This window comes from Fundulus heteroclitus, chromosome 20 (assembly GCF_011125445.2).
Source record: "Fundulus heteroclitus isolate FHET01 chromosome 20, MU-UCD_Fhet_4.1, whole genome shotgun sequence".
NCBI lineage: Eukaryota > Metazoa > Chordata > Actinopteri > Cyprinodontiformes > Fundulidae > Fundulus > Fundulus heteroclitus.
Window position 1 is genome coordinate 20,640,893 of NC_046380.1, and position 14,924 is coordinate 20,655,816.

General features: G+C 40.9%; 2 protein-coding genes across 3 annotated transcripts; one reads left to right on the top strand and one right to left on the bottom strand.

The window, feature by feature from the left end:
• Window positions 1–1,557: 1,557 nt before the first annotated feature.
• Window positions 1,558–6,251, bottom strand: trub2 (TruB pseudouridine (psi) synthase family member 2). Its single transcript, XM_036152039.1, has 8 exons — window positions 5,986–6,251; window positions 5,759–5,893; window positions 5,260–5,334; window positions 4,684–4,745; window positions 4,522–4,603; window positions 3,195–3,267; window positions 2,943–3,079; window positions 1,558–2,847 (listed from the first exon to the last, which is right to left on the bottom strand). Exons 1-8 carry the CDS (start codon window positions 6,101–6,103, stop codon window positions 2,519–2,521), a joined length of 1,011 nt encoding a protein of 336 aa, XP_036007932.1. The 5' UTR covers window positions 6,104–6,251; the 3' UTR covers window positions 1,558–2,518.
• Window positions 6,252–6,511: 260 nt separating this feature from the next.
• On the top strand, window positions 6,512–12,393 carry hdhd3 (haloacid dehalogenase-like hydrolase domain containing 3). 2 transcript variants are annotated; one of them, XM_012872701.3, is made up of 3 exons: window positions 6,512–6,614; window positions 10,575–10,912; window positions 11,063–12,393. In XM_012872701.3, exons 2-3 carry the CDS (start codon window positions 10,580–10,582, stop codon window positions 11,456–11,458), a joined length of 729 nt encoding a protein of 242 aa, XP_012728155.2. In that variant the 5' UTR covers window positions 6,512–6,614; window positions 10,575–10,579; the 3' UTR covers window positions 11,459–12,393. The 2 variants fall into 2 exon arrangements, with proteins under 2 accessions (XP_012728155.2, XP_036008076.1); XM_036152183.1 differs by lacking the exon at window positions 6,512–6,614 and adding an exon at window positions 6,635–6,771.
• Window positions 12,394–14,924: the final 2,531 nt, after the last annotated feature.

Below are 14,924 nucleotides of genomic sequence, written 5' to 3' on the forward strand. Positions count from 1 at the left end.
CCGACGTGGATTTCCATTATAAACCCCACCAATAACAACCTCGGCTGCACAGAAAGCCCAGAGACACAATCAATCACAATAAAATTGTTCTAATCTCGTGTTCTATTCTCAATAAACTCCCAGCTCAACAATTTGTCTGCTTTGCAGACTTAATTTGTCCTCAAGTGAGTGGTGTTCTCCCAGACTGACAAAGGGAGCTGTGTTCCCAGAGGGACAACAAGTCCTCCAACGGCATGAGGAGCATGACAACAATGGCGCCACGGCAATAACCTCATAACTTCCCGCAGGACGTTCAGCCGGGAACAGAAATGCAGAGATGAGCTCCTCCAGCATAAACAGTGGTCACGGATAATTGCAGCAGATCTGATTTTAACGACTGGCACTAACTTTAGACGGTGCATTTACGCGCCAGAGAAAGTTCATTCTGTCTCAGCTATGCGTATGGTTTTCTGGGGAACGCATCAAACAGCCTGGAAATGCTGGCTCGTGTGAGGAAATCGGTCGGGTTTGGAGAAAGCGAGAATGTTTTGTTGTAATTCAGCAGTTTTCATCTGAATCTGTCAGTCTCCCCTTTACTCAGGTTTCCAGCACATTTTTTTTGTCCTCCCGTCTTGTATGTTGTGAATTATGGCAGCTGTTTCTGCAGGGATCCGGCTTTAAATATGGAATCTGCAAAAACCACAGACTGACTGAAATACAGACATAACAGATGGAGGGATGGTTTGATCGCCAAATGGGTGGATGGTGTTAAATATGAGACCTGGGCAGATTGATAGTTTGATGAACAGGTGAAACTTTAAGGTGAAAGTCAGTAAATACCAAGTTTTTTTAAACTAGGTTTTCTATATATTTGCGCAATATCAATTCTGGTGCTTTCCCAAGTAATCAATTTATTTCTTGGAAATGTTAAAACACACAAAAAAAAAACCCACCTGAAATACAGAGTGAGATGACTTGGTTAAGGAATATCTCAATAAACAAAAGCAGCTTCAACCTTTTGCCACTTGGGGGCTGTGTTTCTCAGAGTAAACCAAGTGTAACATATAAAACCTGCAAGCAATGAAAAGTGTAAAATCAATACATATGGTGCTAATTCACCAATACATCCTGTCTCTAAGGCATTACTAATAGCTCACATTATCATTTGACACTCAAACAACCACAATCAGAAGCAGGGATGACTCTCAGATGAATATTTACTTAAATAAGATTTTATACAGAAAAAAACATGTATTGTGCCTATACAGTTATGTTTTAAGAGTTCACATAAAAACCCATCATTGTACTTTCTTGTTTAAACAACAAAAACTGAAAAGTTTTTCAAAAACAAGCCATAGATTGTTTCTAAAAAACAAAGTTTGTAATTTATGAGGATTACATTTTTTTTTTCTAATTCAAACAATGTTAAATTCATACAAAAAGGGTCAAAGATATGCACCCCTTAAGGTTCTGGTGTCTTTTATCCTGATACCTGAGAACTTCTTGGTGGCTGGATTCACCAATACTCATATCTGATTTAAGCAAATACAAAATAAAAAATAAAATCAAGTCAGTGGAGTTGTTTGAAGGGTTTTAATGCCCCAAACGTTACTTCAGCAAGTCTGACCCCCTGTTCCAACTTGTCACTTGATTGGCAAGAACCACGGCGCAAATATGAGTTTAAAGGTTTATTGAATGAACGGGTTGGGGGGGGTGGATGGATGGACCGATTGTCAGGATGGGTCATTCGGGGAGACTCGCTTTAAGGAGACTCAGCGTAGGGGTGCGGTCTTCAGGAAATGGCTTTTCCTGATCCCACTTAGAACACCCACAGATGGACTCTGCCTCAAAGAAGAGTGGATGAAGAATGAGAATAGAGAGTAGGGATGAGGGTGGTGGAATGAAGGGGAGGAAGAGGCGTGAGGTTGGCGGTAAGGGAGGGAAGGATGTGATGGATGAGTGAAGTAGGTGTACGGCTACTGCTGGCTAATTAAGAGGCGTGGATCCTGCTCCAGAACCCAAATTAACACGTTAAATCATTTGTTGCATGATCTCTCTGGTTAAGAAGTAAAACAGGCCCGTCTTCTACAGCAGCTTCCTGCAAACCATGGACTGAGTACTTAAGCTGCGGAGCTTCATGTTTCTCCAGATCAACCTATAAAAGGCCTGCGGTTTAAGGTGAAACCTGCTGAACAAAATTCAGCAACGTATTCACAGTAGTCTATGCATACATTTTAGCCATGTACACTTCAGAAAAAACTGTTGTGCACCTTTTATTTTGTTTTCATAATTCATTAAAGCTGTTCGTTGTAACTTCAATCCACTGTGGGGGGAAAAAAAGAAGGATTTTATTAACCTAAAACATTAATAAAATGAATGCTCCAGAGGAGTGGACGTCAACTTTGGGATGCCATGGTAGAATCACATTTCCATATTAACCCAATGTGATTCAGAAGCATTTGCCTTTTTCGTTCTCACCAGCATCTCGGGTAACAAAATGTCTATCAACCAGGAAACGTCCGCACGGTTTTCACTTCCATTAGCGACATTGCAACTCGGCTATCGTCGCTTCCCTGTTAGCTTCGTCTTCCTGAGAGGCTGCGAGCGTCTCCCCGGGTGTTTGCGCCACCGCTTTATCGGTCACGGTCCCGCAGCGGCCTTTGCTCCTCTTTTTCCAACGGTGCTGCTGCATGGCCTGCGCGACATCAGCGGCGGTCCAGTGGTGCCGGGTGAGCGCGTGCTGCAGGGTGAAGGGCCCGTCTCTGGTTCGCCTCACCCCCTTACACACCGCCGTGCTGCGCAGCTCCAGTCCCATCTCGTGCACCACTTTGCGCAGATATTTCTGCGTTTCGTTTAGGCACTGCACCTCTGGAAAGGCAGAACACGCACACGAAGCGTCACGCACGGCAAGGCAAAACGGGAACAAGTGGGATTAGACGTCGGACACGCTTAGCCGGGCTTGCCTAAGGTGAAGTTTGGTGGCTGGAAGTGAACGCATCGCAAGCCCGTCAAGATAGGAACCGACTTCCCGTCTGGGCCCAGCAGACCCTTTGCCGCCAACTCGTACGCTTCCTGTGAGCTCATGTCCACGCTGGAATACCTGTTGGACGGAGAAAAAAAAAAAAATATACATATATAATCATTTTTGTTCCTTGCAGTGGAACGAATGATGACACACAGATCAATGCAGGTAGAAATTAAAACTGGTTGAATACATTCTCAGGGCTTTTTGATTGGCTCCCTCCAGCATGGCTATCACTCTCTCCATCTTCTCCCGTGTGATGTGACCTAGGCAAAGCAAAAAATGTTATATAGCACAATTCAGTACAGAGACAACGCAAAGCGCTTTACATGATTAAAATATAGGAAAATAAAACAGAATAAAAGCAAGTAGGAATAAAATGTAGAAACAAAATAGAACATTAAAAACAGTTGGACTTAGGGCTGAACGATTTTGCAAAATAATCTAATTGCGATTTTTTTTCTTAATATTGCGATTAAATGCGATTTGTTTCCAGTTTAATTTATCACGTCTTTTCAAAAACATACAAACAACAAATCAACTTGTTTCCTCGCTGTGCAGATTAGTTGCTAAAAGACCCACAGCATCTAAACTCAGAGCAGAAATGATTGCGTTCTGCCTACAATATATTTCAACCAAAATTGCAATTTTGACTTTTCTCTGCATTAACCACAGGCAACAAAAATGTTCTCTAAAAAAAGATGTTTGTAAAGAAGGACTATTTAAAACAAGAACTTTTAATGTTTCTATTAATCAGAATATTATTCAAGAGAACAGCTTTTAGTTGATTTGGACATTAATCCTTGTTGAACATAAAGTGTAACCAGTCAATGTATTAAACTGATTGACCTGTACTTAATGCTATGTATGATTATATAAACTCTAAAACAAGTAATAAAATTACATTATCTCACTGCTGCAACTGTCTTCCCTTCCATGTGGAGGCAAACCCACTTCAAACATTTTACCGACACCTAATGGACGTGTCTAATTCCCTGATTGTTACATAGCCAAAAATTGCAGACCTCTGCGATTTGGAAATTGCGTTTTTTAAAATCGCGATTATATTGAAAATGCGATTAATTGTTCAGCCCTAGTTGGACTACAAAGTTGAACTAATGATGTTTCAGTAAAACAGTTTAACTGGAACAGTCGAATGCAATCCTAAACAAATGTGTTTTTAATCTTGATTTAAAAGAACTCAGGCTTTCTGCACTTTTGCAGTTTTCTGGAAGTTTGTTCCAGATAAGTGGAGCATAGGAACTAAATGCTACTTTTCCATGTTTAGTTCATGTTCTAGGACCTAATGAACAAGATTGTGTTTTAGGGACGAAAACAACCGGATTCTACAGTACTGACCTATACAGTGAGCCACTCTCACTTAACACTTAATGGGTTTTATGCAAAAACATTGAGTTACAGCTGAAGAGAATCTGATTTTTAATACAGAAATATAAGAATATCTTATCCGTCAAGATGAAGATGTCAACGAAAAATATTTGCTTAAAACAAATTCTCACCGTAAGTGGACCTTTCCACGACCCGACCCGTGTCAGTAAAATCCTGTGTTGCCATCCCAAACTCGCACTGCAGCGAATAATCCTGAATCAAAACCAAAGGTTGAATTAATTGCGTATGCCGTCTCGTGCTGCATGTAAAGGCCGACAGAGGTGAGACATTACCCTCGTGGTTCGTGTCCTGTAGAGATCCCTCATGGTCCTGTTCCCGTTCCCCACAGCGAGAACTAGAAGAGCGGGGCTGGGTTATTGGTCTGAGATTCTCTATAAGATTTTCTGCTCACCTGTGGTCTACATATAGAAAAACCAACCTGCAAAGGCTGCAGGTGGCCTATAATGATGCTTTGCGGGTACTTTTGAAACGGCCAAGATGGACTGGTGCAAGTGAGATGTTTGACACAGCTAGAGTCCATACCCTACAAGCTGTTTTTAAAAAAGTTAATGTATAAGTTTATCTGCAGGTTAAATGCATCTGGCAATGATATTATCTTGTCACTTACTGACACCACACATAGTGCAATCCAATACCTGTCTAAGGTGTAGAGACTCTGGTACTCCTGTCTTCTTAAAGCGCCCATCTAATTGATAATGGTACTTGTATTGTGTTTTTATTCTTATCCATTTATTTATTTTATTTACGTATGCATTTATTGGACCATAAGTCCGGAATAAAGTGTATCTTTTTATCTATCTATCTATAACAGCTAAAACTGTTGTTGTACTGTGGGGTGAAAGTTTTACCGAGAACACCAGAAGAGGAAACATCCAGGCGGTGACCAACTCCCACCTTAATATGCTGGAATTCAGGTCCGGTCACTAAAAACATTGGGAAATATTTGACTTTACTCGATCATATTCATCCCACATTGTGTCACTCTTTTCCATTTATTACTACCCCTCCCCGTCTGTGAGCTTCAGCTTCTAAGCCACTAAAAACATCAATCTGGAGAACATCAGGGGTGCCCAAGTTCAGACCTTTGTCCAACTATCCTGCACATTTTAGATGCATCCCTTCCTTAACTCACCCGAATCAAACGAATGGCTCGTTGCCAGGCTCCTGCAGAGCTGGATGAGATGCTGATGAGGGAATTCAGTCATTTGATTCAGGCGTGTTGGAGAAGGGATGCACCTGAAAGCTGCAGGTTAGTAGCTCTTGGGGAAGTGGATTTGGGCCCCTCTGGTGTAAACCAAGGTCGTCAAACTAAGCAAACATGCTGAGAAGAAGGATGCTGAGACTTACCCAGAGGGTGCTTGGACAGGACAGGAACAGAGGCAGCGCGCAGTGCGAGTCCTCCGGCTACTTCACGGTCCTTGTTTGGGCTCGGCAAGAAGCGAACCTCATGAGGAAGAGGCCGAGCAGGTGTAGCGTTAACCCCTGAAGACGCATTTTTACTGCAGGTTTTAGTAAAAAGGGACTCCGATGAACGACAGACATTTGTTTGAACAACGAACGAGGACACAGCTCACCTTTCAGAAGATTAGTCTCGATGGTGTCCCTCACCAGCTTCCAGTGCACTCCTGCGGGTTTGTAGACGCAAAACAGACCCTCTAATCTATGGAACATCCGCACAGCTGGACTCCCCATGGCGCCTGCGCTAAACTCACTGACTCTCGCTGACAATCACCCACATTGTCTGATGCTTTGCAGCAATCAGAGAGATTTGTCGCCAGGGAAAAGTGGTGTCGGCACGTTGACTTCCGCGCATGCGTACACAAAGTCTGTCGAACGTGTCGTTCACCGCGGTCACACTGCCCCCTATTGGACCGGGGGTATTTAACAACTGTGCTGATTTAAAAGGTTACGTGGGAACTGTCAGATTGAGTTTTAAGTTGACTTGGTGACTATTAAAATAAACCACGACGGACTGAAAGTTAGAAAATAAAAAAAAAATAAAAAAGAAGAAGAAAATTAGCTTTTTTTTGTCTTTTCCAATATAAATAAATTAATAAAATAAAATAAATGCAGTGTAATATGCCGTTTGGTCAACAGGTGGCGGCAGAAGCTGGAACGTCCCGCAGTGAGGCAGCTGGAGAGAAGACGAAGAGTAGGAGAAAGGGAGGAAAACTTCCGGATGATCAAGAAGACTATTATATCGGTAATGTTTACAGCTGTGCGGTGTGTTCATGTTGCCCAGAGGCACAACATAAAACCACGAGAAGTGAGATGCAGAGTAAATTTGCCCTTTCACGTCAGCAGCTGATTAAAAAGTGAAATACGGTTTCATGAGCTCAGATGGGTGCTGTTGTTTCAAGGTCAGAGTAGCTTTTATAATAAGTATCACTAATATAATTTGTTTAGCGTTTTTTATTGTTGGTATTACGCATGTAAAGTCTGTTACAATAATGATTTTTGTGTGCTTTTTCATATTACGTGAGCCAAAGAGCCACTTGCAGCTCTGGAACTGCAGATTCTGCAGAAAGACCCCTGATCATCTGATCTAGCAGCTGAAAACTGATTCTATCTCAATATGGCTGAAGCTAAAAGTACAATGCCTTCGTTTTAAAATCACTGTTAAAGTAAAACTATAAAGGTAAAAAAAATAAAAATTAATTGCTCCAATCAGTTACAGTTTCTGTGATTTAGTGTTATGCCTTCAGTACAGGACACAGAAGCGGTGATGATCTAAGCTCAAGTGTACAGGTGCTGGTCATATAATTAGTATATCATGAAAAAGGTTTTTTTTTTTTTAATTTCATTCAAAAAGTGAAACTTGTATATTATATTAATTTATTACACTCAGATTGATATATTTCAAGTGCTTATTTGTTTTAATTCTGATGATTATAACCGACAATTAATGAAAACCCCAAATTCAGTATTTCAGAAAATTCAAATACTATAAAAAGGTCTAGTATTGAAGCGACCTGGTGCCACACTTTTATCAGCTAATTAACTCAAATCACCTGCAAAGGCCTTTAAATGGTCTCTCAGTCCAGTTCTGTAGGCGACACAATCATGGGGAAAACTGCTGACTTGACAGTTATCCAAAAGACGACCATTGACACTCTGCACAAGGATGGCAAGACACAAAAGGTCATTGCTAAAGGCTGTTCATAGAGCACAATAGAATACAAACTCAAAGGGGAGGACAAGATATGGTAGACAAAAAGTGCACAAGCAATAGGGATGACCACACCCTGGAGAGGATTCTGAAACAAAACTCATTTAGACATGTGGGAGAGACTCACAAAAGAGTGGACTGCAGCTGGAGTCAGTGCTTCCAGAACCACCATGCACAGACGTATATAAGACATGGTTCCAGCTGTCACATTCCTTGTCTCAAGCCACTCTTAGATAAGAGACTGTGTCCTCAGCCCAGCTCTCTTCACCCAGGACTGTTCTGCTGTTCACCCCACAAACACAGTATTGAAGTTTGTGGACGACACCACTGTGGTGGGTCTCATCTCTAACAATGATGAGTCCCACTACAGGAATGAGGTCAGCAATCTCACACAATGGTGCTCCAGGAACAACCTGATCCTGAACACCAGTAAGACCAAGGAGGTAATGGTGGACTACAGGAGGTCCAGGAGGACTGAACACGCTCCTCTCTACATACAGGGGGAGGTGGTGGAGTGTGTGAACAGCATTAGGTTCCTGGACATTCACATCTCTGACCTCTCCTGGACTGCGACATTTCACTAAACTGTAAAGGAGCTTCTATAGAGCTACCCTAAAGCGTGTGTTATGTCTCAGCATAACTGTGTGGTATGGGAGCTGCACAGTGTAGGAGAGGAGGGACGTAGTGGTGAGAACAACGCAGGGGATTGTGGGATGCCTTCTATAAGATTTTGACTCAATTTATGCAGAACGAGTCCAAAGAAGGGCCAGACCCATCTCCACTGATCCCACCCACCCAGGCAACGGGCTCCTTGTCCCTCTCCCATCAGGTAAACGCTTCAGAAGCCTCAAAGTCAAAACAAATAAACTTACTTGCTGTAAATGAAGCTTCAAATCATCATTGTTCAATAAGCACCTTATTACCTCATTATATGTTATCTGTGACTCTGCTGAACACTACAAAAATTATGGAGATTTTATTTTCCAACAGGACTTGGCACCTGCGCACAGCGCCAAATAAATAAATAAACATAAGAAAATATCAGTCTGCGTAATCAATGAATATAATATGCAAGTTTCACTTTTTCAATGGATTTACTGAAAAAATTAACTTTTTTATAATATTCTAATTATATGACCAGTAGCTGTACATCCAAAGCATTCAAGAGAGAAACGTGAAGCTGATTAGTGTGTCCACCCCAATAAAGCAGGAGTCTTTAGATCTAGCATGTGCACATTAACACAATGTCAGGTGAAAAGACATCAGCAATGGCCTTAGAAAAGCGATTGTTGTGGTCGTGTGTGTGTGTTGGTGGGGGGGAGGGGGGGTCATAGAGTCATATATCAAGTGGATGTTCCAGAAAAATCTCACCTCAAAGTCAAGCAGTGATGAATTGGAGAAAGCTCTTAATAAGGAGGTTAAATTTCACGATAGTGCAATTAAAAACATGGCTTATTGGGAAGGATTTCTCTCTCAAATTCGACTTTGTTTTGCAAAGTTGCATCTGAATGAATCCTCGAGGCTCCTGGACTCCTTGGAGCAGATGAGACCAAAGCAAGAGCAATTTGGGGATTAACCTAAAGAGCTAAACAAACGAATCCGTGTTTACCATATGCTGTTGGCGCAAATAAATGGGCTGTTACACCCGAGACTATCGCATCAGCTCAGCCTCAAATGCTGATATTTTGGGGACTTGAGTGCATAATTATGGCAAGAGTATAAGACCAATAATAAATTTTTTTAAAAGTCATTCTCCAAAAGTCTTGATGTTATTTATTTCAGGTTTTATTTTATAGGATATTTAACCTGTTTTAAATATTGTGGTACCGTCTTTTTGGCTACGAATACGAAGGCTTCATTTTATGCTGTCCTCCAAGCTACCATAGCAAAAAAAAAAATACTTTGCTACGGAAAATGCTGGTTTCTATTTCAGCGCTTTTATTTTGCACTACGTGGAAATTGTAGTGATGCCGGAGTTGTATGCATACATTTATTTTTTTTACAACAAATAAAGTCTTCTAGATGAAACAGCTCTATTGAAGTTCACCTTAAATTGTGCCACCATTTGAGAGTGAGACTTTTTCTGTGGGGATTTTAATTGTAATTAGCCAAACGATCATTATCAAAGATCCTAATGACGTCAACAGCCACTAAAAGAGGGCAAGGAGGCAAAGGCTAAAAGCATCAGATGACATTTACATTTTAAGTAAGTAAATTTGGGCTGCATATGAGCAGAAAGTGAAAGAAAGGTTTTACCAATTGTTCACTGACCCTTAGCTTTAATTCATAGAATTAGATTAGATTAGATTAGATTAGGTTCAACTTTATTGTCATTGCACAGGTACAGGTACAAGTCAACGAAATGCAGTTTAGGTCTAACCAGAAGTGCAATAGCAGCAAGTGCAGGATAAATAATGGTTCCATATGTAAAGGACATGGGTTTTTACTGAATAAATATAGTGATGAATACTATTATAAACAGAATTTTAGTGATAGATTTGTCCTATGGGTATAATATATAGACAACTAGTATTGTGAAGTAAATTTACAGCTGGATATGTACCGAATATAGTATACAGGTGGATATTACTATAAATAGAGTTTTACATATATATATATATATATATATATATATATATATATATATATATATATATATATATATATATATATATATATAAACTAGCATTGTGAACTAAAGAATATTAAACAGATGAATCTTAGTGTATTAAAATATCCTGAAAAGTGAATTTCATTATTGTGCGTCAAAAGGTGAAAGTCATTCTTGAGTAATTTATTCTTCACAGTTAGATATAAAGATGATCCCTGTAGTTTTCTCAGAATCCAAAATGCATTCCATTGAAAAAAAATTTATTTTGCGTTATTAACCAGCAGCCGTCATTTCACATGTTTGCTTTCCACTAGAATATGTCTGGTTCCACACTTTGCCTTGTTTTGCTGAGGTAAATCTTGTTTTCTGTCGTACCTGTGCAGCTGCAATGCGAGGCGGTCCTCTGCGCTGGGTGTTGTGGGACGTTAAAGACACCCTGCTGAAGGTGCGCGGGTCTGTGGGGGTCCAGTACTCTAAGGAGGCTGAAGGACTGGGCCTGAGCCTGCGTCCCGCTGAGGTCAACGCTGCTTTCCGGAAGACGCATCGGCGCTACTCCAGCAGATACCCAAACTACGGCGTCTCTCAGGGCCTGACTTCACGGGATTGGTGGATGGGAGTCGTTCGGGACACGCTGTCCGAGTGCCAGGTGAACGATCCGGCGCTGCTGAACGCAGTGGCTGCGAATGTCTTTAAAAACTTCTGCTACGCAGAAAACTGGGAGGTGAGCAACACTAGACACGTGTATACGCGTAAAAAAACAAAAAGTTTCAAATGGAGCAGTTTTATTTATTATCAGAAGCTTTTGAAAAGACGGAAAATTAAAAAAATAATAAAAATCTTACAGGAAGTTTGTGTGCTACTTCGCCTCCAGGTGTTTCCAGACTCTAAGCCGGCGCTTGAAAGGTGCTCCACTCTCGGACTGAAGCTGGGCGTCGTGTCTAATTTTGACAAGCGCCTTGAAACCATTTTACGCAACAGCGGGCTGCTGGAGCACTTCAGCTTCGTGCTAACGTCAGAGGAGGCCGGCGCGCCGAAGCCCAGTCCGGCCATCTTTCATCAGGCGCTCCAAAGATGTGGCGCACCAGCTGGCAGCGTGGCTCACATTGGGGACCACTACGTGTATGATTACCTTGCTTCCCGGGCCGTGGGCATCCACGGCTTCCTGTTAGACAGAGACAACTCGCACACAGAGGGGGACGTCCCAGAGGAACACCGGGTTGTGTCATTGGACGATCTGCCGTCACGCCTTCAGGAAAATATAGTCTAATGCAGGCATGTCCAAAGTGCCGCCCAGGGCCATTTGTGGCCTCCGCGCTGAGTTTCTTCGGCCCCTCCAACGGCATTTCAGGAAAGATTTGGCCCCCCCACCTGCACTGGTGGGTGATGCAGGTGGAATGGAAACTTTTTGCTTTTAATGAGGAGATAATTGTAACACATAGGGTAAACTCTTATAATTGAAAAAATTAGGTACAACATAAAGCATTCATCTTTGAATAACCGCACCATTTACATTCTCTTTAATTTCTCAGTAAACAGGACATCTATCCATTGACTTTTACTCAAATGCCAACCTTGGTGCATTAAAATCTGCTTTGAATTCATGTATTACAAATTGACTAAATACAGCAAGTGTTTTCTAAGAAATGCTGACTCAAATCCTGTTTTTATACTGCTAAAACAATAATAATTAAAAAAATATATTTTTGATTGAGCCTAAAGTAATTTGCAAACTGGATGAGCATCTTTTAATGAGGCAAATGAGCAAAACCCCTTTTTAACTTTGGATCTATAATGATTTACACTTCTCTTCCCTACTGAAAATCTGACCAATTTGTTTCATTAAAATGATCAGATTCTGTAGAGCAGGAAAAAGAAAATCAAATCAGAAAATAATATATATTTTTATTATTACTATTTTTTTGCCCTCAAGTACTTTGGACTTGACCCTTTCGGCTCACGTGTCAAAAATTGTGCACACCCCTGATCTAATGACGCACAAAAATAAAATCTGTACATCTGAGTCGATTCGGTAAAGAGTAAAAATCCTCCATGTTGACCTCTGAACTCAGGAACTTCCTCTCTAATGTGACGTTAAATAGATTCTCTGGCAGCAGATGTAAATGAATGAGATGTGCATTATAAACTAAACGTACAGTGTGTGTTCTCTGGTTGCACTGTCAATAAAAATATTTTAGATTAATATTACTGTCTTAAATGTGATTATTTGGCTACATGATAATGAAACATAATGGGCATTACCATGAGCAGGGCTCATATTGAGGAGCAAGGTTCAATATGAGCCCTGCTCATATTGAGGGCAAATACTTTAATTCATTTCAAAACGTGCTTGTTTTTGTATTTGTGCTTCAAGTAAAGGGAAAATTAAGGAAAAAAGCTATGCAACCCAATTTTGCCCGAAGTGAAAAAGTAATCACCCCCTCAACTTAACTTGTTGCTGCGGAGGGATTTTGGACTTTTTGCAGAATTGTTAAATTTCAGTCGCATTGGAGGGTTTTTAAGCATGAATGGCCTGCTTATGGTGAGGCTACAGCATCTCAGTGGGATTTAAGGTCCAGACTTGAGCAAAGTCACTCAAAAATAATCTGTATTTATTTATTTTTTTGGGTCAGAGGTTTACTTTCTGATCTTAAGGCAAACACCACTGCTGACCAGAAGAAACTCAAAGGTCTTTTTCGTATAGCTCGATGATCCTCTAGACTGCTGGGAAAATATTCAATGAACTGATGAGTCAAAAGTGGAACATTTTGGACAATGCGTCACATTCACCGTGAGGCAAACAGCCTTTCAGAAAGACAACCTCATTGCTAGAATCAAATATGGTGGCGGTGGTGTGATGGTCTAGGGCTGCTTCAGGACCTGGACAACTTGTTTGTGGTAATGGAGCCGTGATATCCTAAAGGAAATCAACATAATCAGATAATCAGAGTATGTTCCAAAAGTATTCACCCACCTTGGCTTTTATTTCATATTTTGTTGCCTCACAACCTGGAATTAAAATATATTGTTTGAGAATTTGCACCATTTTATTTACAGAACATGACTTTAAATATGCATGTTTTTTTTATTGAGAATAAAACAAGGACAAAAAAAAAAAACCTTAGTGTGCATAACGGTTCACCGTCGATAAGTCAGCCACTTTTTCCTGCAGTAATACCTACAAGTGGCTTTGGATAAGTCACTGAGTGAGACTGTTTTCCTTGGTGGCCGAAAAGTTACATTTCCATCTCATCAGACCAGAGCATCTTTAAATTTTTCGGGGGTTTTTTATTATATTTTTTCTCCTTCCATTTCACCAAATTAGACTAGTTTTTGCAGATCCGTCCCATAAAATAAGATTTAAACATTTAAATTATAGGTTGGAATGAAACAAATGGGTAAAAAGACAGGGGGGTGAATACTTTTGCAAGTCACAGTGCATTTACCTGAAGCCCACTTGGGTTAAAGCAGTAAGACAATGCTCCATAACAGCAGCAAGCTTAGCTCAAAAAGCCCAAAACTAAGGTTTTACAGCGGCCTAGTCAAAGTCCGGACTTCCTTATGCTGCTTCTCTGTGACTTTGTGCCGCTGGCCCAGGAAAGCCACGACTCCAGCGGGGCGACGGAGTGAACCGGTCCTTTGACTGAAGCTACTCAGCTTTGATCATTCCCACTGATTTATTGCAGAGCTAAGCAGTGAGAAGAGGGTCAGGATTGCTTAACCCTAATGCCTTTGTAAATACTCTTATTTCAAGCCATCTGCTCAGAATCAGACACTGGTGAAGAGTAGGAGGGACAGCCTGAGAGAGACATGAAATTCAGAGCGCGACTTTTTCACAGAAATTACAGCTTGTTCAAAACAGATTTTAAGAGCTTGACTGAACTTCATCAGCTGAACAAAAACCACCATATACAAGTATTTTATTTTATTACCAATTGTTCCATTTTTCCGTTTCTTTGCCTTAATTTGTTTCCATATCAATGGAGTGGCTTCTGTCAAAACATTTTGTTTATATCAAGGGCCGCAACCAGAAGAGCTGCTTAAATCAAAACTGGTTTAGAAGCTCAGCCAGACGGCTCTAAAGAGCTCTGCTGAAATCCAATTGGTGACATAAAGGGATTTCAAAACGAAGCTTCTCTGGTGGACGGCGAAGGGGATGAGCGGGAGGAGAGGGGTGCCACATTGTAATAAAAAGGGAAACTCGGCAAACCGATAGCACACATTTAGAGCCAAGAGCTCTAAATGTGTGCTATTGTTTTAATGTGAACAACGGGAGGAGATCGTGCGATGCAAAGAGCTGAGACGTTTCCCTCAGCTATAAAAGCACTCAGGAGTTTGGCCTTTTGTCGAAAAGCGCCTGAGATTCAGGGTTCTGATTCGACATTTCCGCCTCTTAAAATATTCAAAGGAAAAGAGGAGCGTAGGAAAACGTGGGTATGGGGGGAGAGAGAGATAAAAAAATAAAGAGAAGAGCTTAAGAAGTTAAGAGGGTCACGCGATGAGAGATGGCGCAGAGATTTACAGTGGCTCGATCCTGTTGAAAAGCTAAGCTAATTTTAATGTCAGTTATGCTGTGCAATTCAAGGGGAGAGAGAAAAAATTAAGAAATAAGCTGCAATATATATATATATTTTTGCACAGCCTAAAACACAAACTTTCAATTCAATTTCCAGTTAGTCTTGTACCACGGCAGATCTGCTGAACCAGAAATAAAGTGCAGCTCTCAGAAGAGGATT

Coding starts and splice junctions, on each gene's coding strand:
- trub2 (XM_036152039.1), bottom strand. CDS start 6,103: ATGGGGAGTCCAGCTGTGCGGATGTTCCATAGATTAGAGGGTCTGTTT. Junction 5,894..5,985: donor CGAGACTAATCTTCTGAAAG/GTGAGCTGTGTC, acceptor ATGCGTCTTCAG/GGGTTAACGCTACACCTGCT. Junction 5,335..5,758: donor CCTGTCCAAGCACCCTCTGG/GTAAGTCTCAGC, acceptor CAATGTTTTTAG/TGACCGGACCTGAATTCCAG.
- hdhd3 (XM_012872701.3), top strand. CDS start 10,580: ATGCGAGGCGGTCCTCTGCGCTGGGTGTTGTGGGACGTTAAAGACACC. Junction 10,913..11,062: donor GCTACGCAGAAAACTGGGAG/GTGAGCAACACT, acceptor CTTCGCCTCCAG/GTGTTTCCAGACTCTAAGCC.